Source organism: Pseudorasbora parva, chromosome 6 (genome assembly GCF_024679245.1).
Source record: "Pseudorasbora parva isolate DD20220531a chromosome 6, ASM2467924v1, whole genome shotgun sequence".
In the NCBI taxonomy this organism is placed as follows: domain Eukaryota; kingdom Metazoa; phylum Chordata; class Actinopteri; order Cypriniformes; family Gobionidae; genus Pseudorasbora; species Pseudorasbora parva.
Window position 1 is genome coordinate 37149543 of NC_090177.1, and position 16996 is coordinate 37166538.

The 16996-nt window shown below is 38.4% G+C and overlaps 1 protein-coding gene across 6 annotated transcripts in view; it reads right to left on the bottom strand.

The window, feature by feature from the left end:
* Positions 1 to 6: 6 nt before the first annotated feature.
* frmd4bb (FERM domain containing 4Bb) overlaps positions 7 to 16996 on the bottom strand; it is a 106245-nt gene continuing 89255 nt past the window's right edge. For 3 of the 6 annotated variants that reach the window (XM_067446824.1, XM_067446822.1, XM_067446828.1), the window contains 8 exons: positions 14303 to 14359; positions 13986 to 14042; positions 13601 to 13742; positions 13159 to 13323; positions 11741 to 12525; positions 9959 to 10094; positions 7797 to 7901; positions 7 to 4859 (listed from right to left, as the gene is read on the bottom strand). In XM_067446824.1, coding sequence (XP_067302925.1) covers positions 7814 to 7901; positions 9959 to 10094; positions 11741 to 12525; positions 13159 to 13323; positions 13601 to 13742; positions 13986 to 14042; positions 14303 to 14359 — 1430 coding nt within the window. In that variant the 3' untranslated portion in view covers positions 7 to 4859; positions 7797 to 7813. The remainder of the gene's footprint in view (positions 4860 to 7796; positions 7902 to 9958; positions 10095 to 11740; positions 12526 to 13158; positions 13324 to 13600; positions 13743 to 13985; positions 14043 to 14302; positions 14360 to 16996) is intronic. The other 3 variants (XM_067446823.1, XM_067446827.1, XM_067446825.1) reach the window with 3 other exon arrangements.

Sequence of the window (16996 nt, forward strand, 5' to 3'; positions counted from 1 at the left end):
GTGAGTACTTGTCCTTATTAGCACTAAGTGCCATTTATGTTAATTTTGTTTGTTTATTCATACATACAAAATTATGATTTTGAAATACTAATTTTGTTTCAATGTTATCAGAAAATGCTATTTTGTTGGATGATTATGATTTAGAAAATGGGTCCTAATAAGGATTATTTTATGTGAATAATATAGGACTTACTGTATGGATATTGATAATGTGACATTGTTTGAAAGCAAAGTTTTTTTAATTTTTTTATTGACGCCTCAGTGCAGTCAAACATTTCTGGGTCTCATTTCACCACAATCCAAATCAGAAGAAAAATCTAATTTAATTATACAAAAAAAAGAGAAGAGAGCTTATTTTTAGGACCGTTAAAATGTATATTCTTTTGTGACAATTTCCTTCCAGTTCATCTTTTTATTATTAACATAGTTTCAGTAAATTTCGCTGTGAAATCAGACTGTGAGACGTTTCTCCCTGAGATTTAATGACATTTGCAATGAGTGAATTTGTCCCCAACAAACTGATATGTTCTGAAAGAATGCATTTGCACAATACAGCTTCCTGTATCAGTTCAGGTCAGGTTTTTTTGGGGGGGGTATTAATATTAATATTACTTTATTAAGCAAGGATACATTAAATTGATCAAAAGCGACAGTAAAGACATTTATAATGTCACAAAAGATTTGTATTACAAAAGATAGATTTTTTGACTTTCTATTCATCAAAGAATCCTGAAATAACAAAAGTATTAATTACCATAACTGTTTTAAACATTAATAATGATAATAAATACTTCTTGATCATCAAATCATCATATCAGAATGATTTCTGAAGGATTATGTGACACTGAAGACTGGAGTAATGATGCTGAAATTCAGAATTTGATCACAAGAATAAGTGACATTTTACAATAGTAATAGATTACAATAGAAAACGTTACTTTACTTTGACGTCACTGATATATTGAGATCCCAATATGTCGGTGACGTAATTTCGAACGTGAACGACTGAAAGGGAGCAGGTATTTTGTGTGAAAGTGTTTATCTCAGGCCCTGTGTGCTCTAGCACCCTGCAGACAGTTTGTGCTGTTTCAAGCGTTTCGCCAAACACTGGAAAAAAATAATACTATGATTGGGAAATAGCATTTGTACCACTGTGTATGGAGAGACATGTATATTGGACAGATTTGGGTAGGCGGACATTACATAAAAAAAGTTAATATTTCTCCCTTGGGATCCATTTGAATAAATCTTGCATACAACACGATACAGACAAAATAATAATAGACTTATTTCAAAAAGATTGATTCAAAAAGTCCCAAAGGTTTGAAAACACACACACATAAAACATTTATTTCTAATAACATCTGGCATTCCAGTGTATTTAAAGGCTGCACGTCTTAGATTTTGGAGTGAAATGCTGCATATGCTGGGCCTTGAACCACAACACAGGCCAAGTGTTCAAGAGCCAACATGGGAAAGATTCTTGTTAGGGCAAGACTGTTGTACCAGAAAGACTGTTGAGATGATTATATCACCAGTCATACAGCATATGAACCTGCTACATACAAACATATGGTCGGCATGGCAGCATAAGGTATCAACAAGTGAAGTCTTGTTGGTTGTTTCGCTTAAACTGGAATGAATAAGAAAATAGTCCTTGGATTAAGCGTTCTTGGGAGCGAAGCAAAGGCAGGTGGGAAATGCCTGTCATACACACTCATTCAATTTCCGCCCTGTCCTCAAGGGAGTCGCTGCATACGCAACACAAACAGCATGAGATTCCTGTGAGCTCTTTTCTTTATGAGCGTGATGATACACGGGGCAACTTTTTGAGCAATGTCTGCGCCCATGACAGATCTAAAGTATCCTCAATGGGAAAGTGCCAAAGCAGCATCGCTCGACGACATTTCTCAAAAAGTCGTCCTGTGTATCTTTACCTTTAAAGCAACATTAATAGAGAGGACATCATATATGACATTATGTAAAAAGTCACAATTCAATTTTTGTTTTTTTTTATTCACATCCTGTTGGAAAATGACAGACTAAATTCAAGGAATGAATATATGTTTCCAATGAAAGGTGTGCTGGGTCAACGGTCATTGATCACGTTCAAACCATAGAGTTTAAAAAACACCAAAAACTTTCTAAAACGTGTGCTTGTACATCACATGCTTCTAAGACACAAATACAGACACTACAGGAAATTACAATCCGTACATCAGATTGACACATTCAAAGCGCGAGGTCTGTGTATTCCAGCATGGCACATGGGCGGTTTGTTCATTAGGCTAAAAGGAACGTTTCGGGCTCAGCGCAAGTTAAGTGTGTGTGGAAGCTTGTTTCTGCCACTGAAGACAAAATTAAAAGGGGAATTACGACTTTTTATCTCGCAATTCAGACTTTTTATCAGAATAGCCAGGGGGGAAAAGTCAGAATTGGGAGTTTATAATTTATAATTGCAACTTGTTTTTCCTCACGATTGCGTTTTATTCCGAGACAGACACAGACTTCCATAAGTTTGACCTATGATATCTAAAATAAAAAGGTCCTGCCCCACAGTAAAAATAAAGAAATACAGTAACGCACTTACAGTTGGTGTATGTGGCGCGACACTGCACTAGGTTGACAATAAAAATACTTACTATTTTAAAGTATTTGCACAAAACTTAAATAATACACAAGACTAGTGTGGGGAAAGCATGCGTACGTCTCCGAGATGTCTATCTGATTGATCTGGAAGACCAGATTATTATTATTTTTTTTTACTCCTCTGCAATACATCTGTAGGACGTTTCCTGTCAGACGTTAAATAGACATTTAGAACATGTCTTAATGAGGATTTAATGTATGTAAAACTGACATCTTAAAGACGTTCATACACAGCAGGTGCTTTCCAGATAAAGCATTTTTGACGAGTGTTATCTCTGTGAAAAGTTTTATACACTATTATAGTTTTCATGTTTTGATGTGTATTATGATGCATTACTATATAGGTTTAAATAATGGATTATTTGAGTTTTAATATTTCCCTTTTTAGTGCTTTAGTTTCTCATTTAATATTTCTGTTTTATTTAATTACAACTTTTACAGCTCATTTAACACATTTCTGAAAGGAAGAACTAATGCCCGGTACTCATTGGATGTTTTGGGGCTGTCCCAGGCGAAAATGACCAATCGTTGCGATTTCTGTGGTCGTGGCTCCTAAATGATGTTCCTACGTCGTCCAGAGGTTCAAAGATGGCTGAAGATAGCCTGCAATAATGTCCGCGCACTCATCTCAGTGTGTTTGCTGCTACAACCTACCTTTACTGACTAGCTAATACAAATGCAACATGAAATTATATATATATATAAAACATGCCGCTAAATCTTAAAATACTTAGCCCTACCTCAAGCTCCATTTGTAAAATTGGCATGCCAAGTTGGCCTCTTTTCCCTAGCAATGACCGCATTAATATTCTCCCCTTTTGCTTCCCCCTCTTTTTTCAGCACAAAAATGGCTAAAGTGTGATTCCTCTTTCTCCATTTATTCACCACTAGCTCATGGTGATGACCATTAACTTAATTCTTCTAGAATAACTAGCCTAAGATTCAAAAGGTGTCGTCATCGTACAGTCTACATGTACAATTGATCAGATCCATGTTCTACAGTGTGATTATTTTTAACGATCTCTTAGGATTGCCGAACTCGCAGTCTGTAGCAGGCATAATATAAGTGCTTTAAGTAGAAGCTTTACATTTCCTCTCTAATGTTTGCCTAGACGTCCATTGTAAGTGCATTATTGTACTATGTTCAGATTCAGTTTGTTCTCACGCAGTAATCGAGCGAATGATTCATATGAGCTTAACTTGTGTTGAACCAGAACATTCCTTAATAGTTAGATAGTTCACCCAAAAATGAAAACTCAGTCCTTTACTCGCCCTCAAGTTGCCTTCAAATTTCTTTGCTCTGCTGAACACCAAAGAAGATATTTTGAAGAATATGGGTGACTAAACATTTGATGGACCCCATTGACTTCCATAGTAACTGGGGGGGGGGGGGAATACTATGGTTTGGAACAACTTGAGGGTAACGTATAAGTAAAGGGTGACAGAATTTTCATTTTTAAGAACAATATTAGAACCATCCCTTAAGAACATTAACAACATTCTTACAGTGTTCTGTAATAAAAACAGAACACATTTTTTTTGTTGTTGGGCTTTTTTAAAGCAGAAAAACCAAAGTCCGGGTTTTCCAGGGTCTTGTATCGGCTTCACTTCAATCAAGTGCTGTTCTAACAGAATTTGTGCAGGACAAAATATATACAGTATCAACGACTCGCATATTATGCACGTCTACAAGCATGGACAACTCAATAAATAAAACAAATGAGAAGCAATTTAAAAACAGCCACTCGTTCATATTAATATTTACATTATTTTGTCGCATTGTTTTGAAGTTCAAATCTATGAACTGTTCCGTGTGTGCCAACGTAAAAAAAAAAAAGGTCATGTGATATGGCTAGTTTCTTCACCTTCTTAGAATGACATTCACTGTGCACTTCTCATTTGGTTGGCTTTTCTTTTCTCTGTGCTCGCCACAGTTTTAACGCAAATAAACACTGATGCTCTGACAGTTCTGGGCTTGTTATGAGTCGTTTGTTCAGCTAGACGTCCGCTAGCATGACCACAGCGCTTCTCCTGTCACTCTGGAACGGAAAGACTCATTCCAAGGCACGAGAGAATTAGGTCCACGTCGTCCACATCTGTCGGTAAGGTGCTTCTGTTTCTGTTCTTCTTTCTGTTGTGCCGATATGTCTTTTGGTCCTCCAGCCGTTGGGAAATACAGCAGTCGTGTTGCTGCGGCGTCAGCGTGTGCTCTGTGTGACGGGATTGACACGTGAAATGAGTTATTCCAACGGACAATCAGTGAATGCCAAAAACTGGTGGCTAGGTCTGGTCCCAGACGTTAAAGGGATAGTTCACCCAAAAATGAAACTTAGCCCATGATTTACTCACCCTCAAGCTGTCCTAGGTATATATGACATTCTGCTAAAATAAAATAACAACATAAATGTCCTGACTAATCCAAGCTTTATAATAGGAGCCCACAATTTGAAGCGACGTAGGCTGTAGCGCAAGCGTTTTGAACCGCAGGAGGCTTTACACTTTCTGCGCAAGTTGAATATAGAAGGTGGTGTGGTGGAAGCTAGATATTTTACTTTAAAACGTTTTAAATATGGATATTTGTCTTACACAAACCCCTCGATTCGCTTCAGAATGCCTTTATTAACCCCCCGGAGCTGTGTGGAGCACTTTTAATGGATGGATGCTCTTATGAAAATGTTGGGCTCCCATTCACTGCCATTATAAAGCTTGGATTAGACAGGACATTTTATAATATAACTGATTGTATTCATCTTGAAGAAGAATGTCATATACACCTAGGATGGCTTGAGAGTGAGTAAATCACAGGCTAATTTTCATTTTTGGGTTAACTATCCCTTTATGGTCATCTTATAAAAATCATAAATCTCTATCATTGGTTTTCATGGGTCTATATGCATAGATCTAGATTTAAAGAGAGCATAAGAAGAGCTTTAAATCACAGCGCTGTCATGCCCCTTTTCCACCAGGACGGTTCATGTTCTGGAGCCAGAGCCTGTTCTCGGCCAAGTGTCACAGACCTGAAGAACTAACGGTGACATAACGCAGCTGTTTGTTGTTTATGTGATTATTACCATTCTTCAATCAAATCAAATCAAAACCAAAACATAAGTAGCTTATGTAGTGCAACCAGGGCTTTTAAAAAGGTGTAATTTCTGCAATCCCATGTCATCCAAGATGTCTTTCTTCAGTTGAAAAGAAATGAAGGTTTTTGAGGAAAACATTCCATGATTTTTCAGTTTCTGCATATATTGGACTTCAATGGAAACCAATGAGATGAAGGTCCAAATTGCAGTTTTAATCAAGCGGCAACCTCCCCCAGTTTCTGTTGAAGCCAATACAGAAGTGACTTAAACTGTAATGAATCTCATTGAGCCCCATGTTAAATGCCCAACTTTACAGCAGAAAAAAAAAACATTAACAGCCTAGTACAAATTGTAGTTTTGGGCTATACGGCTAATTTCACCCTTAATGACAACTGTGAGGGGTGATTTTTTTTATATATATATAACTCATTGGTTTACTTTATAAAGCCTTAAAGTTCTGCATAATTAAGGGCGTGGCCACTTTAACAGACAAATGGCTATCCACCTGTCAATCAGTCATCACGTCAACTCGGCTCCGCCCACGTCCCGCCTCTTTGCCCAATGTCAGTTATTCCGGAGTGACGCGCTGCCAAGATGGAAACGGCCGGCGTTGATGCCTCAACTGCTCTTTAGAACTCTATGGGTGACTTCACGGACACTACGTCCAAAAATTTTTTACAAGGCCGCTCGTCTTTGCCCGTCACGCGTGACCTTTCCAACGTGACTACATAATGTTTGAAGTCATGGACGCTAGTGCCAAGATGAACATTTGTGGTTAAAAACGATATAATTTTTTTAAATCGTTTTACTAGATAAGACTCTTATTCCTCGCTGGGATCGTGTCGGGTTCAGGAATAAATTAGTGCAATTTAGACCAATTGAAGTCCATTATATGGAGAATGTTTTTCTCAAAAAACTTAATTTCTTCAAAACTGAAGAAAGAAAGACATGAACATCTTGGATGACATGGGGGTGAGTAAATTATCAGGAATTTTTAATTCTGAAGTGAACCAACCAATGTTAAAGTGAAAACGTAACGCCAACAATTTAGATAATACTTTGTTTGTTTTTTAAATCACTCACAGCTTTTGACTGAATATCTTTATTATCAATCAATTTATATTTAATTCATATAGTGAACACTACACAGATTTATTTTTATATCTGATTATTAAATTACTGTAGCATTTCTTAAAACAGTAAATAAAACTAAGCTGCTGGACCTGAAAAAACCTTTTCTCTATTGTACTTGTCATATGTTTTTATTATTTTCATTTTTTTCTGTTTTACATTTGCTATTTTTTTGTATCAAGGAATTGTATTTATGTATTAAGTATTTTTCTCTGTTTTATCACAGAAGACTGCCAGTCATGGGTGTAATGATTGCGGTTAGCTTAAATGGCATTGTTTTATAATGTTAAGTTGACTAAAATTAAGGGGTGAAAAAAAGGTTTATTATTAATTCAGTGAGATTTATTCTTCTAGACCTATTAAACTCTCTGCCATGGTCAAATAAGAAAAACAACACAAAACAGTAAACTACAATCAAATCATGGACAAATCAAATTGAAATATGATTAAAAATCGAGAATCAGTTTTGAATCGAATCGTGACCTCAAGAATCGATTTAAATCGAATTGTCAGGTAGCTAAAGATTCCCACCTCTAGAATGTGTCCACTCAAGCGCAAGAAGACTCTTCATTCGCACGCTGTCGGAGATTTGGCTTTCTGGGTGCGAGCTTCGGATGTTTGCACACACACCCACAAATTGAGCTCTGTTTCACCTCTTCTTGCACTTGGACATTTAAATTGGTAAAGCTCAAACTTTCATAGCGATGCAGCGCTGACCTGTCAACTCTCCCGAACAGTGTTCCCGTTTGTTCACATGCATGTTCTCACAACATTAAGTTGTTAGATTTTATAAAAATGTTACCGGCCACCTGGCGATTGACTCGTTTGAGCGCACGCACTGGAACCATGTCGGTGGAAAAGGGTTAACTATATCAGTGTCTAACAGTATAACATAAAATCACAGCAATGGAAGATGACAGGTGGACGGCTGACCTGTCCTCATGTGCTCTTTAATGGTCTGCGTCGGAACAGCTGGCCATGGCACCGAACACTTCTTCCGGCTCGGGGGTGTGAGAGGTGACACTTTCTGCTGGGAACCTGCCATGAGAGACGAGACAAAGCAAACATTAGAACACGTCAACTGTTCATGCCTTCAAGAGGAGGCCGTCTTAATCCAGTTAGATCCCTGGATGGACACCAAAAAGCCTGAGGTTCATTTGTCTGATGCAATCACAAAAAATCTTATTGTAAAAGGGATTAATATGCCAGTAAAAGTATGGACAAAAGATTGAACTATCTGACAGAGCTCAACAGAAATGATATAATTCACATAAATGGCATATGGGATTTTTAGTTCCTATTCAAACATTGTACTTTTGGTCTGATTTTCCTTTCATCCTAAAAATCTGCTACTGATCCGTGAAGGCTGCAAGGTTTAAAAATAAATATATATATATGGAGCTTACTTTGCTTATACAAAACCCAGCAACCAAATATGTTTGAAATGCACATGATGTGCTATTTAAATGTTTAATTTAAATGTTTTTATTATTAGTTTTGTTTGCATTTTTAGTTTGATCTCTTTTTGCTTTATTTAATCTTTTTTTAAATTAAGAGATCAAACAAATAATGCAAACAAAAATACTGTTTATTTGATCTCCCTGTCTTTATTGTATATATTTTTTATCAGTTTTTTTGTGCATTATTTGTTAAATATTTTCCTTTTTTTATTTAAATTTTTTTATTATTCATTTTTTAATAATGGTTTTTAATTATGTTTGTAAACATTGCAATGCCACAAATCCTAACTGCAACCAAGGTCCAACACTGGCAAGTGTTTTGAAAATGATTTTGCGCTTGTTGGCTGGTTGCTAAATGTTGTCACGTTTCCCAAAAAGGGCTGCAACCAAATATCATTGTATTAGGATATTTTCCAATTACTTAAAATGACTTCCCTATGATCTAATGCTAATATTATATTGAATTTATTCAAGGTGGATGCCATATTTGACAAGACAAAGTTAAAATGCTTATTTGCAGGAATGTCCGGAGGACCAACCACAAAAAATAATAAAATAAACTTTAGTCGTTACCTAGGACATTAAGCCATTATGACATATTAACAGTCACAAACCCTCATTTTAATTTGACTAATTAAATGTGTCATTGATTAAAGCCACATGCTACAGAACACCAGTCAAAAGTCAACAGTAAGGCAGGGGTGTCCAGTCCTGGTCCGGGAGGACCACTGTCCTGCAGTCTATCTTCAACATTAATTAAACACACCTGACCCAGCTATTCAAGGTCCCAGAATTACTAAGGCTGAATCTGAAATTGCCTCCTAAGACCTCATTCACTATTCCCTACTTAAGTCCACAAATACAGTGAAGTCGGACAGCCGTTGTGTGTACATCAGCTATACACTTGTTATTGCGGTGCAATGTGTGATTGAATGAGTGCACTCAAAAATGTCCACTATGGTTTCGGACGCCACTACAAATGACTGTCCCTTTAAATAGTGCCCTATTTGAGTGTATAGGGGGCGATTTCTGATTCAGCCTAAAACTTCCAGGAAGCTATAACAGGGGTCCCCAGACTCAGTCCTGGAGGACTGCTGTCCTGCAGAGTTTAGCTCCAACCCCAATCAAACACACCTGAACCAGCTAATCAATGCCTTTATAAGACCTAGTAAGACATTGATTAGCTGGGTCAGGTGTGTTTGACTGGGGTTGGAGCTAAACTCTGCAGGACAACGGCCCTCCAGGACTGAGTCTGGGGACCCCTGCTCTATAACAAAGGTGTCCAACCCTGGTCCTGGAGGTCTACCTCTGCAGATTTTAGCTCCAACCTGAATCAAACACACCTGAACCAGCTAATCATAATGTCAAGGGCTGCTTGATAATTACAGACAGGTGTGTTGGAACAGGGCTGGAACTGAAATCTGCAGGACAGTATCCCTCCAGGAGCAGGGTTGGACACAAGGTGGTCCTCCAGGTCCAGGACTGGGTAGAGACTGAATGTGATGGTATTCAGTGTGCAGAATCTGAATTGAGAGCTGTTACAAAAAAAGCTTTACATTCCAGCATGCATAAACAGAAAATTGAGGGGCTTTTGCAAAGTAGCCTCACACAGAAGAACACCTTTTCTAATCTCACCTGTTGTGTGTAGGGCTGCGACTGTACGAAGGACTGTAAGCCCCAGCGCTCAAGGGAACATCTGGCAATTCACCGTCAGTCAGGCCCACTGCCAAATGATTCTGCCAGTTTCCCCCTCCGCTGGCAGTAGATGACACTATTGAGGAAGAAAAGCGGGATATGTTGCGTCATGCTAAACCTTAGTCTTTAATTTAATCAGAAGAAAATGTAAGGGGTAGAAATCACTGCTACAATGCTACGGTGTTGCGTGGGGTTACTAGGGTGTTTTAAATGGTTGCTTACTGGCCCAAGTCTTTACAATATTCTTGTCTACAGATCTGTGGTTGGTTGCATAAACTGCTTTAGAGTAGTCAGTAACGTTAAAAAGGTAGACTGGTCTAATTTAAATTGGAAAAGTTGGTTAACATCAAGTTGGTAAGTTTATACAACTGGCCCCTGACTTGATTCCCTCATTCAAAGCAAATCTACAGGACTTTCTGCTCCTTTTATCACCTACCAGATTAAAAACATAAATTCAATCATTTAGAAAACTACTAGCACCTTTTCTTTAAAAAGCCGCATAACGAGGTATCATTCAGACAAGGGGTGCAGGCCGAGTTACGTGCCAACGTTTATTTGATTTTCAAATTGCTTAGGCAGTCAACATCAAATCTATATCCTACTTCTTGTTGGTCCACTTCCACGGTGTAGTTATCAACAACAAAAAAATAAATTTTTATAGTAAACACAAAACACCGCTAAACACAAGAGACAACTTGACCTTTTGTCCTAAGAGTGGGATTAAGGTTGGCCTAGACTGGATTGAGGAGGATCCAGAACCCCGGGACCATAGCCCAACAATTGCTTACTGCGGCCCTGGACAAGAACCTGGTATTGTATTACCCTTATGATTCATTTTGTCCATAGTCTACATCTAGGGTTCTCAACTCTGCTCTTAAAATTCACTTTCCTGCAGAGTTTTGCTCTAAACCTGATCAAACACACCTGAAAAAGCCAATCAATGTCTTTAAGATTACTAGAAAGTAAGAGGCAGGTAGTCTATTTTGATAGAGTGAGTGAGGATATGCCCATATAAACTTCCCTCCCTTCACAAAGTGGAACTGCTGGGATTTTCCCCCAAGGGAAAGTGCTTAGGGAGGTTTGCAAGAGTGTGTCTAAAAGTGGAGTGGAACTCAGTCCCAGACAGTTAGAGGCTGGTGAGTTTGATCAAGGTTAGAGCTAAATTCTGGTCCTCGAGATCGACTTTCCTGCAGAGTTTTGATCCAAGTCTGATCAAACACGCCTGAACAAGCAAACCAAGGTCTTTAAGATTACTAGAAATTTAAAGCGATAACATACTCCGCAAGAACAGAGAAAAAAGTTCTCGCTCCTAGGGGTGCGGGAACAAAATTACGTAATTTTGTTCTCGCAGCCCTGGTTTGGGGTTCTTGCAGCTTGTTCTCGACACATCGCCTGAGCAGAACTTTTTTCTTGCAGGTGTCCGAGAACTATTGTGTGATTGGCATTTAAAAGTGGGCGGGGATAATGCGGAGAAACGCAGATGATCGGCACCTGCTTTTCTCGTGAGGTATGTAATGTACTGGCAAAAATTAACTTTGTTCTTGTTCTTGCCACCTCGAGAAAACGAACAAATTTCTTTGTTCTTGCAGAGTATGTCCCAAGCTTTAGAGGCAGGTGAGTTTGATCAAGGTTGGAGCTAAACTCTGGTCCTCGAGATCTACTTTCCGGCAGAGTTGAGAACCCCTGGTCCACATTGTGTTATGTTTGAGGAACTGTACTTACCTGAGGAGAATGAGTTTGTTCGACTGGAGTGGCTGAAGGGTGCGGGCAGCGTCTGGTAGCCGAGGCTGTGCTGCGAACCTCGGTCATATTTGTAGGTGTACACCAGCTGATAGGCACCTGGGTCCCTTTGCCCAGCGCTGCGATTGTACCATCCCTTCAAATGCTCTGCCACCAATGCCTTGTACATGTTCTTCGTCAACACCTCATTCAAGGGTCCCTGCCTTCCTCTAGGGGGCCTAACAGTTGCGTATGGATTCTGTGACAATTTATCCGACCCTTCTATTCCATAATGCCTGTTGCGACTACGGCCCTGGTAACCTTGTGCTGGGTAATTGGGGTTGATGTTATAGTGACCCTCGAGTTCACTCTCATAAACGTACGCTCCGTTAGAACAAGGCTCATATTCGAAGCCGGGATACCCAGCCACGTAGTAGGCAGTCGGTCCGTAGTGATTCTGCTGGTAGCCATAACAGCTGGAGTTCTGAGGGACCAAGTTGGGCATGCTGCCTGTATTGCCGTAGATCTCCACTTTGCGGTTAAGCCGGTAGTCGTGGGATTGTGAGTCCAGTGTGCGGTAGGGAGGAGTGGCTGAGCAGGGTAGGCAGTAGTCCATGCTGGACATGCTGGTATAGGACGAGCAGTCATCCAACACCTCAGTGCTGTTGCTACGGCGTGAAGGAGACAGCGGGAACACCGACTTGTTTGCGCAGTGAGAGTGGAGAAGTTGTGACTGAGACTCCAAACTGCCGCTGCGGTGTCGGAAACCACGGATGTGACCTTCCGATCTACAGGACACAGATAGAAAGTGCACTGAATAAAATAATCTACTTGCATCAGAAATAGGGTTGGGAATCAAGTATCCGATTTAAAATTGGAATCGATTCTCACTTTACTCCATTTTAATGACTCCATGATTTACTCACCCTCAAGCCATCTTAGGTGTATATGACACTCTTCTTTCAGATGAATACAATCAGTTATATTAAAAAATGTCCTGGCAAATCCAAGCTTTATAATGGCAGCCCAAAATTTGAAGCCCAAAAACAGTTCATCAATCCATTATTAAAACAATCCACGTGGCTCTGTGGGGTTAATAAAGGCCTTCTGAAGTGAAGTGATGCATTTTTGTAAGACAAATATCCTTATACCATGGTCTGTTTAAATACTCGATTCTGATTGGCTGAAAGGTGTGCAGTAAAACTGTTTAATGCACAGGTAGTTCCAGTCAGTTTGATTACAGTTCGAAATTAATCCGCCACTATAAACACTGGTAACCATAGTAACACAGTTACGCTTGCAAACAGATATTAACGATATGCAACCCTAATCAGAAACATAAAAACCACAAGACCAACTGGATTTGTACAATTTATTAAGAAATTACAAGTAGTAGTTGCTACTGAACCAAGTCAGCTTACCTGAGTTGGCTGCTGCTGTAGGCGTTACGGGGCATGACGGGGGTTTGCGGTAAGCTGCGGGGGTTCTTCAGCATTCTGGGTAAAGTTTTACACGGACTGCTTTGGGCAGAGAACACCTCTCGGGGGGTGTAGAAATGTCCTGGCCCTTGGACCTCAGGATCTAATCTGAATTCAAACAGACAGAGGAATACTACTGATGAAAGAGAACATGTCTGGGTTATCTTTCACTCAAAAAAGCAAAAGACAGAAAATAAGAAATAATGTTTGACCACAATGAAACATCATTTAAGACGTTTTATATGCTAGGTTTGATGTCACACGAAGCTATCGAATGGACTAGAAAACTTGGAATATTGTATGGGAGTTATAAATACGTGTATGGTGCTTTTATGTCCTTTTTGGAGCGTTAATGTTCTTGATGGTTTACAGTGCATATTCCCACCTGTTAAGAGCTCTGTCGTGGTGCGTGTCGCTGGCTGAGGATCGTCTCTCGGGGTCGTACTCCAGGCCAGACGATGACAGAGGAGGACTGAGACACGGGGAACACTGGACGGAGCGAGAGCGCGGCCTCTGGCTGTCATCTTCTGAAGACACAAATATGGCTTTTGACTGATGTGCTTTTCTGCTCCTCTACATTCGGTCGCATCCAGTTTGAATAATATTATGTAAATTCATTGTTGGTTTTGCATGATAAATGATCTATTATGAATGCTAGTGTTCATGACTCATATGCATACAGTAGGGAACGATTCTGAGGAAGTGAGTTGTAATGGATCTTAATGACATAATCAGAGAGTTGATCGTGGTTTCATAATTGAGGTTATTACCATCATCTAGAGGAAGACTATCACACAGGGAGCTGCACTCTGACTGAGCCAGTTCATCTGTGGACAAAGAGAAATTGGCATGTTAATGAAACACTACATAAATTAAGTCAGGGTCAACCAAACATTTAATAAAAATAACTGCATGAAATGATTAACCCTTGAATGTATGAATGTTTTGCAAATCATTATTACTTATTCAGGTCTTTAGCGACCCGGATATATATCTAACACAGATGGATTTATGCTGCAATAGCATAAAACTCCCCTGATTTTTTAATAACAATTGCAAAAGAATACCATAAAGCATATTTTGTTACCTTTTGAAACTTGGAAGGGTTTAATTTGAGTAGATGATTTTACCATCACAGTGCCACCTTGAGGGATAAAGGTGAATTGCACTTAATGAGTCATCAGATACTGAATTATTGTTGCGCAGGAAAATATACTTACACGGTCACACAAGTCGGGCCGCTAGCGACCCTATACACATTTAAAATAAAAAAAATTGTGGTAGGGGAGTGAAGGACGTCCTGGGTCGAGGTATGAGTTTAAGAGTTATTCAACGTTCTAATTGTTAATTAATTATTTTATTTTTAATAATTAATCAAACTAATGTTAATGTTCACAGACTAATAAACATATATATTTTATATGAAATATGATTGCATGAGCTATATAGTCAGTCACTGTAAAATTGAAGTGTTTCACCGTCTCTTGTGTCTTTGTTGTTTCATTTCTGTCCAAGTTTATCTTTTGGATTGTCTTGCTTTAATGGCGTCCTTCAGATGGACTGAATGGACAGTTCTGCTCTCAAATACCCCGCTCTCAAAAAAATACACTTTCAAATACACCGCTCTACTACAGTCATTTGAAAGTGACTGCAGAACCAGTTTTGGCCACAATCTTACATACACCTTTAAAAAGAGTTGGTTCCGGAAGTAATGTATTTTAAAAGAACACTAGTGTGAACTGAATGTTTTCAGAGACTTCATTGCATTTTAATTGCAATTTGATTAAAGTGTAAGCTACACGTTAGACAGTATTTTAAGGTGTCCGTGTTACAGTGTAACTATACATTTAAGTACTGAGCAATATTAATTAACTACATGTACTTACTACAGAGTAGAAGAATTAGGGTTTGGTTAAGGGTTATTTGCATGTAATTAGGCATAATTTATATTTATTACTATAACTGTAAGTAAATCTTCATATGCAATTTCATAATTACTTCTATTGTGTTTGAAATATGGTTAAAGTGTATTCCCGAATACACAGATAAGCATTTATGGTAAAATAAAATATAATTTAATTTCTATTGAAACTCATATGGCATGTATTTGAATATATTTGTAATTACACATTTGTACTGATAAAGTTTAGCCTGGATGTCAGACGAACTTAGCCCCGCCTACAAAAATTTTTGGTCGGGCGAGTTGGTCTGGCCTCGCTCCATAGAGGAGTAATTATCCCCCGAACAGAAACTGTTCAGACCAATGAAATCATCAGGGCGGGCTTTAGGCGATGACGGACAGATGATCAACAGTAACGTAATCATCTCGTCATCAAAGGGGCTTGGATTATATTTGTTTGAATCCTAAACGGAGAGCTTGTTTGTATCTGCATTCACCTTCACAATTTCTCTCAGAAATGATGATCATGTTGGGTAAGTACTCTGTGTATCATTCAATTATTAAAAAATTGTTACAACACCGGCAAAGATTGAGTATTTGAGCCTGATTTCAGCGTGCGTGCAGACAGGGTTGCCAAGTTTTTACAACAAAACCCACCAACTACTAGCCCTAAACTTCTAGCTTCTCGGGGGGGTTCTCCATGGAAAAAATGGTGTTTGGGGGGTAAATGTGTGTTATTTTGGCAAGGTTGCCTGCTAAAATTCGCACTCATGGGTCTATATATCACATAATAGTCGCTTCAACCCGCGGAAAAAAACGCGGACTTGGCAACACTGTAGTTTAGCTCTGTTGACATTTGACAATGCGTCGCTTCATTGCTCTGATTGGTTGTAGGTCTATCCAATTGATGTCTTTCCTGGTTTGGTTGAAACACGCCTCATAATCACAGCCCAATGGAGCAGTTTCAGACTCATACTCTGACTAGAATTGAGTATGACCACGTCAGGCTAGATAAAGTTGCAATTTAGTACATTTAAAATAAGTTAACTTTAAATGTAATGTATGCTACAAGCTAAGTGTTTTTCATCAAAGCACAACAAAAACGTATTAAAACAATTTAAAAAGCACTTAAAACTAGAATGTTACTTTTAAAAGTTACTTTTAATTTGTAACAATATTGCATTACTCCCTAAAAAGTAACTAGTTGTGTAAATTACTTTTTAAAGAAAATAATGCATTGTTACTTTTTCGTTATGTTGTTTTTGCGTATTAAGAAACAGTGTCTGGGAAAGTTACTTGAAAGTTACTTTTAGTTTGTTAAGATATTCCATTACTCCCTAAAAAAAGTAACTAATTGTGTTAATTACTTTTTATAGAAAATAATGCACAGTTACTTTTTCGGTTTGTTGCTTTTGCGTATTAAGAACAGTGTTGCGGAAAGTTACTTTTAATTTGTTATAATATTGCATTACTTCCTCAAAAAGTAGATTAACTGTGTTACTTAATTATTTTTTCATAGAAAGCAATGCATTACATTACTTTTGAGTATTAAGAACAATGTTGGGGAAAGTTACTTTTAATTTGTTACGATATCGCATTACTCCCAATAAAGTAACGTATTGTGTTATATAATCACTTATGCATTGTATGCATTACTTTTGCATTGTTACTTTTACGGATTAAGAAAAGTGTTGTGGAAAGTGTGTTACAATATTGCGTTACTCTCTAAAAACTAATTGTGTACTAACAACAACAACAACAAAAAGTTCTATTTTTGACAAATGTAAAGGCCTTTTGACACCAAAAGTGAGATGAATAAAGCTCAAGCTGAAGGAACTTCACATTCATGCCTGTAGAGTAGGGTGCAGCTCTCCCTCTAAA